Below are 12840 nucleotides of genomic sequence, written 5' to 3' on the forward strand. Positions count from 1 at the left end.
ACACTACATACCCAGACGCTTTCCCAAAATGTTTGTGCAGGGGGGGCGCACAGGAGCAGGGGGGTGGTGAAAGGAGGGAGGAGTGTAAAAATAACTTCTTTTTCTCTCCACCCCCGGCCCTACCCCGCTCCCTCGCCTCTCGCCTCTGTGAGTCTCCATCCAGAGGAGACGTTGACAAATGCTATAGACTGCAGTGAAACCCTGATCCATCTTCAGCGTGACAGAGCTTCAGGGCCAAACGATGAGAAGACAAACCTACATAGGGCAGATGATGGAGTGCGGAGAATGGCGCCGATAGAGCCACGGTGGGATCGTGTCGCGGCCTCACGTCAGCGTCCCGCGTCTCCACACAGCCACAGTGGCACTTGCACTTACTCCTGAGGGGCTGGGGATACGACTGGAGAATAAGAGCAGATGTACTAGATCACCAAGCAAAAACCTGACGCTGACCTAGATCCCAGAATATGTAATGTGTCTTTTCCTTCGCTCCTCTCTACGTGTTTACTTTCATCTCACCTCATATCTCTCCATACTTCCCATACAGACAGAGAGAGAGAGAGAGAGAGAGAGAGAGAGGGGGAAAGAGAGAGGCAAAGAGGGTGATTCATTCATCTTGGCCTACAGGTGATGACACCTGTTTGATGCCATCAACACATGCGTCACACAAAGACAAACACATCACTAAATGTCATTTAACAACTTGTGTTATGAATTTGGTTAGGCAACTAAAACAACTTGGGTAAGGTTAGAACAATAGTTTGGGTTAGGCATAATAGCGTCATTAAATTGTTTTTAGAGCAGGAATGCGTTGAACATCGCCCGCAGCTGCGGTCTGAGTGATACAAATCAAGTCGAAGAGGAAAAAGACGAGATCAACAAAAAGAAAACAACGAAATGGGCAGTTAACAGCAACACACTGAGAGACGTCCTTGTACAAAACATACCGGGAGTCCAACATAGAAAGCTTCAGATGGTTTTCAGTCTCCTCCGAGCGCAGCGCGAGCCACTTACGTCTATAAGACCCACAGACGTTAACGTAATTCCCTGGAATGCGAGAATTAACGAGCCAGTTACATGGCGTTGCATTATTAGACATTGCCGTTTGCTTTTATTTTATATGTTTATACAATTGGCTAAATTATTAGTTAATTCAGAGTTAGATGATATTGGAGCAGCCGGCCTTTTTCTTTTTCTTAGCCGGAAGTCGTGACACAACCACACAACCGGGTCAAATGGGCGTGGCTACATAAGGTGAATAAAAGTCTATTGAAAAACGAGGGAAAAAGTGCACCCTGCCTGTGCCTTAAGCGCAAATTATGCTAGAGCGAAATCGAGGGCGCTGACTGCGCCGAGGGGGTCGCCGCAGCCGGGCGTTCTATCGGCGCAGCTCGGCGTAGGGGGCGTGCAGCTCCTCGAAAATGTCACTTTGCGCCGTCTAGCACCGTCAACTCTTTGTTGTGAGGAATGAGAAAATGCCATTTCCTCATTTAAGGTGCTTGTCCCTCATCTAGCAAAGCCTTCTGCAGGCTCACCGGGACAATAAAATGTTCCCGCACCGACATGATTGCAAGTTCTTGGTAAACGACACGATAACGTTTTGGACGTGTTTTGGACGAGTTACGTTCGAGTATGCACAGTCTCGCTGTCGCCGCTCGGCGGCGGCAAGGCTCCAAGTCGTGGCTGCGCAAAACTATGCCGGGCGCTTTAAGGTGCACCCTGCCTGTGCCTTAAGGTGCACCCTGCCTGTGCCTTAAGGTGCACCCTGCCTGTGCCTTAAGGTGCACCCTGTCTGTGCCTTAAGGTGCACCCTGTCTGTGGCTTAAGGTACAAGCTGTCTGTGCCTTAAGGTGCACCCTGTCTGTGGCTTAAGGTACAAGCTGTCTGTGGCTTAAGGTACACCTTGTGTGTGCCTCAAGGTGCACCATGTCTGTGGCTTAAGGTACACCTTGTCTGTGCCTCAAGGTACACCTTGTCTGTGCCTTAAGGTACACCTTGTCTGTGCCTTAAGGTACACCCTGTCTGTGCCTTAAAATGTGACGCTAACTCGTCAGCATTTGACGAGTTAGGAGTGATAACGAGTTGGAATGGGACAGACGCTATCAATGAGCATAATCACATAAGGTGGCTTACTGGAGTGAAACACCCCAGCTGTCACTTTCTTGTGTGTTTGTGTGTGTTTGTGTTTGTGTTTGTGTGTGTGTGTGTGTGTGTGTGTGTGTGTGTGTGTGTGTGTGTGTGTGTGTGTGTGTGTGTGTGTGTGTGTGTGTGTGCGTGCGTGCGTGCGTGTGTGTGTGTGTGTGTCTGTGTGCACGCGCGCGTGCGTATGTACGTATGCGTGAATTATGTTGCAATTTCAGGTAAGCACAATGGTCTGGTGAGCTAACGGTGCTTGTGCCCGGCCAGAGCCGATAATGAAATCAGAGTGATTTTCTCTGGGCCATTCAGCCTCCACAGCGTTTCAGTGGCACACACAGTGTGCTGCTGCCTGCGGGCGTTACAGAGGAACATCCACACATTTTACATTCGGCTATTTTTCTTCATTTCTTCGTCACTTATCACATCGGAGGGAGACGTTTTGTCTCAAAGTTTCCCTGAAATGGATGGCGGCCGCTTATTTAGCATTCCACAGGGGCACAGCTGCAGTGCTAATCTATCAGTTTGGATAGGTGAAGAGAGAAGTGCAATGCCCCCCAATGCATTTCAAAGCGTTAATGTAGGCTATTGATTGAGTCCAATTGAAATCACTGCTTAAAATGTTTAGAATTGCTCGTGTCTAATGTGTGCTTACGTTCACGAGCGAGCCCTGGTCCAGAGTTATAGTGGCCAGAGCCTGGTCCAGAGTTATAGTGGCCAGAGCCTGGTCCAGAGTTATAGTGGCCAGAGCCACTGAGAGAAAAACAGAGCAGAAACCGGCTCTTGGTGGATTCTGGAGGAAAAATGGCCCCATAAAGCAAAACTTGATCATTCAAAGAGTCGCTTTTGACTTTGAGCGATACCCAGAAAGTTTGACAGTTTTGCTTTCCACCATGTAGGCGGACGGTCATTTCTGTTTCTGGGCTGCAAAGCGTCACGACGTGACTTGCAATACTGAGCTCGGCCACCGTGCTCAATTTGCTTCACGGACCAGAGCTGTTCCTGGGGGCTTGGTCCAGGGTGGTTTTCTCCTTTCCACCCAATGCATGCTGGGATAAGCTCCAAACCACCCATGACTCTGAATAGCAATAAGCGGGTATGCAAAAATAATAAATTATTATTATCATTACGACTAGCTAGTATTACTGTTACTATAGCCTGTCATTATCATGTTATGTTTCTCCATCTGAGTCGCCTTAGTCACACTACAAGAAACGTACTGCTGTATTTATTGTTTTTTCTTCACTCATGTGATGACAGACTGTTGATTCTCTCTTTGTTGTATGACATATGTAGTCTATGACTTTCACTCCTCTGATTGATTGTTATTATACACAGCTGCGTTGTTCAATCATGTGACCTCTTTACTATCAGGTGACTACTGTATATAAGATTGCGTCTCACCTCTGTATAACTGTCTGACGAAGAGCTAGTTAGCTCGAAACGTTACCACCTGCACTTGGTGCAATAAAGCTATCCAAAAGGAGTCCTTGTAGTGTGCGAGCGATTCTTCATTTGTTTCACTGTTATATTTTTTCGACTCAGCACCTACCCGAAGTCTCGGTCCTTGGATGTGCATGTTTTCATCTATTCATGTTTCTCCATCTCTCTTTCTTCTCTCTCTCCTTTTGTTCCTATCACCGATTTCCCTGCCTTTGTTGCCTATTATTGCTTCTCTCTCTCCATCTCTCTCTCTCTATCGCTCTCTCTCTCTCTCTCTCTGTTAAAAGCTTTCAACAGTTTAACTCAATCTGACCCGAACACCCCAGCCCTCATGACATCCCCGTGTGGCTTTGCTGTGCTGCAAGGAGGAGGGAGGGATTGTCAGAGTGATGGATGGATGGTTGGAGGTAAGGAGGGATGGAAGGCCCCAGAGGAGGAGGATAAGGAAAACGTAAGAGTGGATATAGGTGAGTGGAGGAGACGGCGAGAAGGGACTGGGAGGCTGAGGGGAGAAGAGAAGAGAGGAGGAGAGAAGAGAAGAGAAGAGAAGAGAAGAGAAGAGAAGAGAAGAGAAGAGAAGAGAAGAGAAGAGGAGACTGAAAAGTTTCTTCTCTGAAAACAAATTTGTCATCTTTTGAAAGTGCTCCGCTCTGATGAAAAAAAACGCCGGCTCCATCGCTGGTCTGGAGCGGCCGTCTCTTGTCCGCCTTGCGGACACGTCCTGTTGCTTTTAACGAGGAGACTGGAGCTGAGAAAACATTGCTAAGTGGACATGCAGCCTTAGGGGGTCCCTGACGTGAAAACGTTTGAAAACCACTGCGATTACCTGTTCCGTCTTTCTTCCCTTTATCACCCGCCTCTACCTCTCTCTCTCTCTCTCTCTCTCTCTCTCTCTACCTCTCTCTCTCTCTCTCTCTCTCTCTCTCTCTCTACCTCTCTCTCTCCCGCCCCCCCCCCCAGGTGAGCTTTCTGTATCTCCGGCTTTTATTCTCTTCCTCATTTGTTTCTCTGTCCAGCTCCCTCTCTCCCTGGCTCTGCATTGTAACATTGATAGTCGATTCCAATGATTCCTCCCTGCCCTGCTGTGGTAGCAATTCACGGAGCTGTCGACCACAAACACACACCCACCCCCACACACCCACCCACACACACACACACACACACGCTGATGTACACAGGAGTCAGTTTCTCACTCGCACACTGGGACGAGGCCCGGTAGCGGTTTGCATCACAGCGACGCATTCAGCCACACAGACATTCATCGCATTGTTGTGCTGCTGGAAGGAAATAACAGCGCGCTCGTAAACAGTTGGTGGATATGGTGATGCAGGCGCACGTATAGTGGAATGAAATGAGTCTCATCATCTTTGCACAAAGGCTGTGCAGACTTTACAGAACTCCGATGATGATGGTGATGATTGCATTTCTTTTACTGCTGCAGAACATGGAGGTCAATGATATTATAGCACAGTTGAGTCAGGACTGAACCATTCGCCAGAGTTATGGGTATCCGCCAGAGACAGAACAGACAGAACATCATCATTCAATATCAGCACAGTGCTGGCTTCTTCATTTGGGCTATGAGCCAGGCACAGGGGAGGGAGGGGTGCCCTTTCTCTCTCGCTTGAGCACCTTCAAAAGGGGGGGGGGGGGAGGCACCCCTCGTAAAAAATAAAGTGACATAGTAGCACATCTTTTACTTACTTGGCCCAGTAGGCTACTATTATGTATTTATTTCAATACCCATATAGATTCATGCAGATGTTTCATACTCAACATTATACTGGATCAATTCACACAGAGACGATGGTCTTTAGAATTCACTATTTCTACATTTATCACAAGGACAGGCAACTCGGATCACGGCCGTTTCCGTGTCAACTACACACCTGAAATGTTTCCCGACTGCATCTCGCACGGTGTTGACGCTATCGCGTTCGCACAATCTGTCCGCAGACAGCTTTACAGTTGGAGCATCCTCCCCGGTGTCTGTCTGTCTTGGAAGATTCTGATGCCCTCACTATGGTTTATCTGGATGTCTTGCTCTTTGGCAAGCAGAAGGTCAGGGAGCTGTTATTCTCCACAGAGACTTTCACAGTTTGTTCTTGATCATTTTCACTTTTGAAAATGATCTCTCTAGAGAAGCTGTTGACACTGGCGTTGCATAGGTTCTGATCGTCTTCCCTCAGGTCGGAAAGATGAGCCGGCCACTGTTTTCCGTCACTATGGCAAATATTTCTTGCAGGTCTTTTGAAGGGAAGCCGGAGCTGAAGGGCTTTAGCTCTGTCTTCAGCTGGTCCTCATCTTCCTCACAGAAATCACAGAGAATGTGGACAGCTTCCTCTGCTTCTGAGTTTGGGGTGCTTGCCCAGTGGGCACGTTTTGTTACAGAGTCTGGTCCCCCTTGGATCTCCTGTTAAGCTCCTCAGTCATAGTATCTAAAGATGTGTAGTAGCCTCCACACTAATCCTGATATGCCTCCACAGACACAAACTGAATCACTAACTTGAGACACTGCTGGGCTGTGTTGGAAACGCACTGGCCCTTTCTGTTTCCTCTCCTGACCAGGCACTACAGTAGGTATTGGCATGTTGAGGCTCTATAGTCTCTACCTTCTCTGATGCACCTCCAAATATTTCCTCAGACCTCTCCTCAGACCTCATTGTTTGCTATGTGAAGCATGTCATCAATTAAATTTTGTAGTAGTGGTTCAAGTTTTCTTCCTGCAGAGAATCTGATGCTAGCAGTGACTTGGAACACTGGGATGGTGATGTCCAGGCAGATACTGAAGTTGATATCATTTCTACACATCTTAACACATTGAGTGCCAGCGACGCCATATGGCGTCATTAGAAATTTACCGTAGGCTGCCAGCGACGCCAAATGGCGTCAATAACTCGAAATTGTTTTTTTGACGGGGGGGTGTCGATCTATGCCTCTTACATCGCCTCTTACAATATGAGAGCTATTGAATGTGTCTAACCTATTTTACAGAACCCTTAGGTGGCGACAGCGCACTCCAGATGAGAGAAAGTGGAGTAAAACACACAGAAGAAGTCGTTGGGGAAAAGGAAATCGCATCGCATCCGTCCGTATGCAGCTGCTTCATTGAAGCATAACGTTAGCTGTGCCCCTGCAGCAGCCAATCTGCTGTCACAATTGAGCACCTCCGTGTCCGCTGCAACAGCCCATTCGCATGATCAGCCGTGGAGTTGTTATTATTCTCAACTGGAAGCATGGGAGCTGGTGACAAATACACGCGGCTGTAAAAAAGCTGGCTGTAGCGGACTTTTCAGTGCTGAGCACACGCAGAGCAAACGCACTCACAGCAGAGCCGAGCAGAGCAGAGAGACACTCCTCCCACAACGGGGGGGGGGAGGAGGAGGGGGGGAGGTGGGGCACGCAGGACACTACAGCATACAACAGACCCAGGCAGCTGCAGCAGGCTCGATGCACAGAGAGCAAACAAGCTAGAATAGGCTATCTGATGCCCACCAGCAGTAAATCAAGACCAGCATGAAGGTGTAGGGTCTGCGCACGCAGGGGCCAGCGCTGCTGGTTGCAGCTAAAAAATATTATTTGGCCAAACAAAATTCCTTTGTTTTCACTCTTTTATTGAAGGAAATTATTTTTGAGGTGTCATTACATCAGAAAATATTAGCAATGAGTCAATGATGTGCTTGAAATGCTTCCTTTCACAAAAGGCTGAATATCTCAGGTTTCTAGAAAAAAATGGCTGTTTTTGGTCAAATCAAGCTATCTTCTCCGGCTCATAACTAAAGAACGGAAAATGGGATCAATAAACTTTTTTTTGCAGGTGATAGAAGAGAGTCTCATCGTTATTTGTGCGTGTTCAGTGTTTACATAGTAATTATTAGAGAAATTATATGACTGTTTTAAAATGCATTGCGGCCTATGTGGCACAGTACAGCACCTTTTGCCCAAGGGCCGTGGCACTCAAAGTGTTAATGTAGCATCCTCTAGGGACAGGTTAGATCACTTTCAATGATGTCATCAAGGAGATCATAACGGCTTTGTCAATTATCTGAAGGGGCTTCAGTGCTCTCTCTCTCTGCAAGCCCATCGGGGTATCCGACAGCTTCTCGAGCTCCACAACATGCTGTACTATGACATCATCGGTCGGAAACGTCACATGATGTCATAGGTCCCATCTCGATAGATCCAGGAATAGCTTCAAGGGAGCTGGCTAGACCCAGAATATGCCCCTGGGGGTGGCCATCCAGTCCGGAATCGGCATCGGCGCGGAACGTTTCTAACAGTGTGTGTGTGTGTGCGTGCGTGCGCGCGTGCGTGTGTGTGTGTGTGCGCGGCGTGTGCGTGTGCATGCGTGCCTGCGTGTTTGTTTGCCAGCTGAAGGCGGGATCACTCAGCCAGCAATCCCATCAAGTGGGAAAAGCTTGTAATGATAAACAGGACTATAGACACTAACTGCATAGACCTGATGAATTGATCCTGGATGCACCTCGTTCTGCTACCACAGGTCTGCTGCTTTTGTTCATGCGCAGCTTCCTGGCTGTTGGCCAAGCCACACGTAAAGTAAACAGAGGCTAATTCAAAAGGAATACGGCCGATCAGACTGCACGGTTTGTCTCACAAAATCCATCACAAGTCTATTTGCAGCAGCTTTGATATTCGCATCATCACAGTCACCACCTTCATGTTTTGTCTAGTCGTGTCTGCTAATGTCAGCCGAGGTAAGGGAGAGACATGCAGCTTCGGGTGGCCTTGATTTTCACGTGGGCAATATTCTGATTTCCAGCATCCGAGTCTTACTGTCTCTAATATCAATGCGTGTGATGCTATGTTCTGTTTATGCACAGCAGGCAGGCCGACCAGGGCTTGCGCGCATTAGGCAGAGTAACATCGATGTCCTGATTTGCAAATGTGGGCACTTTTGTCAGATTACACACTAGCATTTAAATTACACTGAACTATGGTGATTATTCCTGCAGCAGTTCAACATGACTCCCATCACTTGCATGCAGCTATTGCAAAATGACTGTGCTGTCAAAGTCTGTGTGGAACCCACCATGGGACTCCTGGGACTCACACAGCGACGCCGACCGCTTCCAGACAATTAGCATCACCATCACACACTATGTGCGGGTGTGTGTGTGTGTGTGTGTGTGCGTACGTATGTGCGTGTGTGCGTGCGTGTGTGTGTGTGTGTGTGTGGGTGCGTGCGTGCGTGCGTGCGTGCGTGCGTGCATGCATGTGTGTGCGTGTGTGTGTGCTGCATGCATGTATAATTGAACTGAAGCTCAGAGCTGGTGCATGATGATGTGATGTGTGTGTTGTAAGGGCTCAATTTACCATAAACATGCCATATATATGTCAAGTGATTTGTGGGATCTGATGCGAGACTGATGACTTCAGTTTATGGGAATTTCTGGAGAATGTTTGATTATGCAAAAACATGCAAAACGCACACGCACACGCACACGCGCACACACACACACACACACACACACACACACACACACACACACACACACACACACACACACACACACACACACACACACATACACACACACTCTCTCTCTCTCTCATACACACACTCTAACACACATTCTCTCTCTCTCTCTCACACACACACACACACACACACACACACACACACACACACACACACACATCCTCTCTCTCTCTCTCGCTCTCACACACACACACACACACACACACACACACACACACACACACACACACACACACGCACGCACGCACGCACGCACGCACACACACACACACACACACACACACACACATACTCACTCTCTCTCTCTCTCTCTCTCACACACACACACAAAATGAAAGCAAGAGAGCGAGTTAGAGAGATATTTTGAAAGGCGTCATTGTAAATCGGACAAAGCAGAAGTCCAGCCGCTATGAGCTCAGAGAAGTGAAGCTGTAGTTCCTCTGCTATACTTTACTACCTGTCTCTTCACGACTTCCTCTCCCTCCTAACAGTCAGGTGATAATACAGTATAGCAACTATAGGGTTTAAGAGAGTTCCTCTGGAGCTAGCGTCACAAAATGGAGGAATCATGGCCCTTGTGAGCAATAGAAAAAGGTCTCAGTGTATCTGTCTGTCTCTGGGTCTCTGTTCCTCATGTGTGCTTATTTTGACAGCTTGAAACAGCTGTAAAGGCATTATCGAGTTGAAATCATCTTTCCATCAAGGCTATTTTGAAAGTTTCAGAGTGTGCCTGCCTGGGGAGATGTGCTTCATAGGAGAAGTCAAAAAGAATTAGAACAAACCGGTGGAGAAAGAATGCTCTGTGGATCTAGCATGAAATTTGCAGTTTGCTCGTTGTCCCGCACCAGTGAAAGAGCTGGGTGTGATTTACCCAGTGTCAGCATCAAAACATTAGTGCTAAAGGAACACTTTTGGCACAAGATAGTTGTCTTCTCACGGTTGCAAGGTTGTGAAAGGAGTTTTTTTTCGCCTCTCTCATATTAAGATTTGTTTAATTTAAATGTTTTCTTTCTCTTTTAACAAAAGCCCCCTGCTTAAGCCCATCTGCTGCCAGACTAGATGAGTAACATCTGTATCTAATTCCTTTCATCTCTTTGTTGAGAAATTGTAGAATTGCTAACAAGTACACTATAATGCATTGATTTAAGGTTTAAGCTATAACACTTATGGAAATACTGACATGATGACATCACACAGGCATTATGGTCTTTTTTTTATATCGCCTTGATGTGCAGTAACGAATGTTTAAGAAATTCAATGCAAAAGGAAAATATGCCATGTTTCAATGGCTGTGTGTGGTTATTTGTGAGTTAGGAGATGACAAAAGCTTGTTCCTGTGTCAACAATTCCAGGATGACTGATTTATAACTAGGATTGTTGCAGGTACAGTACACAAGTTTTAAGGTTTAAGTTAAAGTCTGTTTTTTTGTTGTGTTTGCCCACTTTTGAGCCTATACATTTTAGTGTTGAATTGAGAGATTTTATATATGAGGTCCATGATGTGTAGAAGGTCAGCATGCACTCACAGCTTAATTGACTGTGACGCCGCTTTTTTTAAGGATCCTGTGTTGAGAAAGGGTTCTACGTTGGACCTATAAAGCTTTTTGTACCGTGCCAAAAAAGAACCCACGAAGGTGCTAAAAATGCTCATTTTTATTTAGTGTGTGTGGCGTCGGCAGCGTATGAAAAATGAGTATTCCACGATCGCAGAGCTACAGCAGTTTGAAAAGGTTTCGCTGTCTCCTCTGCCTCGAGCATAGGGTTCACACATGCTGTTCCCCCTTCTGTGAAATATGCTACCTGTGACATTGATTTGAATGGCAAAGGTCTTAGTCTGTTCTTCTTCACCGTAGCCTGGGTGAACCCAGCCATCAACGTCATGTCACACAGTCTATGCCTGTAACGTAAGTACTGTACGTGACTTGATAGCACATAGAGGTCGCATCACGTGCAGTCTGGGTTCACCCAGGCTACCTTCACTGCCCTTTCAGCCACTGAGAGGTGTGATCAGTTTGCTCATTTGTTTCCCAAGTGTCCAGATCACCATCAGGTCTTTCAGAAGAACTGCAGAGTATGGATGGATGGGGAATGGCACTACCACACTTAATTGTTGGGATTGTGGTAAACCAACTATCGATAGATGGAATAAAACCCTGTTTTGGGGGCACTTGCATGGGCACACACATTCTGGTGAATAGAAAACGGGGGTTATGCTGTTATAACAAGTTATACTATAACACTAATGGAAAATGCAGTATTGTGCATGCCTGCATATGTGTGTGCAATGATGTCTTGAGACAGCTGCATCGCATGCACTCAAAAGATCTGCTTTCCACTATAACCTGCAGAACATCTCATATTTATGTAAATGCAGATGTGCTTCATTTGCATAAAAAAAGATAAATGAATTCACAGTGCTCTTATGGACATAATGCACAACATCCAGAATTACCAGCTCCCTGTAGTGTAAATCTAATATTTTCCATCATCTGGCCCCGGCGCACTCTCACCACCACACAGCTGAACTACTCGAATTATCCCAGTCGGATGAACAGATTTCTCGGTGCCTTTTTCATAACGACAAACATCTTCTCTGCAAGCCTTAATACCTTTAATGATTCCATTAGTGGTGGTGGTGGTTGGCAACTGTTCGCCCACATACTACACAGCTACAGAATCCGCATTGTCTCACCCACTCACAAATGCTTTAGGTGCTGGGAAGGTGGAGAGCAGCCCACAGTTTTGAATAGATCACACAATGATGCTGCTGCTTACACACAATAGGTTGTAGAGTCTGACACTGACACACACACACACACACACACGCACGCACACACACACACACACACACACACACACACACACACACACACACACACACACACACACACACACACACCAATCATTATCAGGTTCTGTAATCACAGTTAATGCATTAGGAATTTTCCAACAATAAACTCCTGTCACAACTTCCCAGTATGCTTTTACCTCAACTGAATGACATCATTTTGAAATCCTGGGGAGATGAAGATTTCATTTTTTTTTATCCCCACTGCAGTAACACAAATATTCAATGACTATTCATGTCATTATGCCATAAATGAATGATAATGAAAAAATGCAATAAGGTGAGGGTAAATGTAAAACCCATGATATGGTCCACAAGTGAAGTGAGCCCGCCCACCCCCCTTCCCATTCATCCTAGTACCCAGACAACAATTAACTGAGCTATTCCCAATTATCGACCAGGTTCTTGAATGAGGTGCTCCATGCATGGCACCCTATAACACCTATTAAATCATTAAATCATCATCAAGGATCATCAAGGCTGGTGCAGAGACCACGCGCCCTATAAACACCTATAAAGAAATGTTCTCTCTCTCTCTCTCTCTCTCTCTGTCTCTCTCTCTCTCTCACCTGCTCATTCGCGGCAAGCTCTTTCTCCAGCTGTCGGTGTTTGTTGTGCCACACCAAATAGTGGATAGGATAACGACTCTTCTCCGGAGTTTTCTTGGCAGAAATCATCTTCGGAGCATAGTTTGCCTCCTCGCCGATTCTTCACTGTAGATTGTACGGCTACTTTGTAATTATTTTCTCGCTATACAATCAAGCCTATCATCCTTTATCGCTCGTGATGCCCAGAGGCGTTAGGGGAGCCTTGCGCGTCAGAAAGATTGAAGGATTCCCTACTCAGCTCTGCTTAGAATAAACGGCAAAGCAACGCGAAAATCATTAAGAACCCGTTCGTTTGATTGTCTGTCTCA

The 12840-nt window shown here is 46.5% G+C and overlaps 1 protein-coding gene across 1 annotated transcript in view; it reads right to left on the reverse strand.

Annotated features, from left to right (window-relative positions):
* The window catches only part of ankrd13b (ankyrin repeat domain 13B), a gene marked incomplete at its 3' end in the record, with an annotated part of 57316 nt that extends 44700 nt beyond the window's left edge, over nt 1–12616 (reverse strand). Inside the window, exon 1 of the mRNA XM_083637224.1 lies at nt 12494–12616. Coding sequence (XP_083493350.1) covers nt 12494–12601 — 108 coding nt within the window. The 5' untranslated portion in view covers nt 12602–12616. The remainder of the gene's footprint in view (nt 1–12493) is intronic.
* Nucleotides 12617–12840: the final 224 nt, after the last annotated feature.

Source organism: Poromitra crassiceps, assembly GCF_964638095.1.
Source record: "Poromitra crassiceps genome assembly, chromosome: 5".
Taxonomy (NCBI): Eukaryota; Metazoa; Chordata; class Actinopteri; order Beryciformes; family Melamphaidae; genus Poromitra; species Poromitra crassiceps.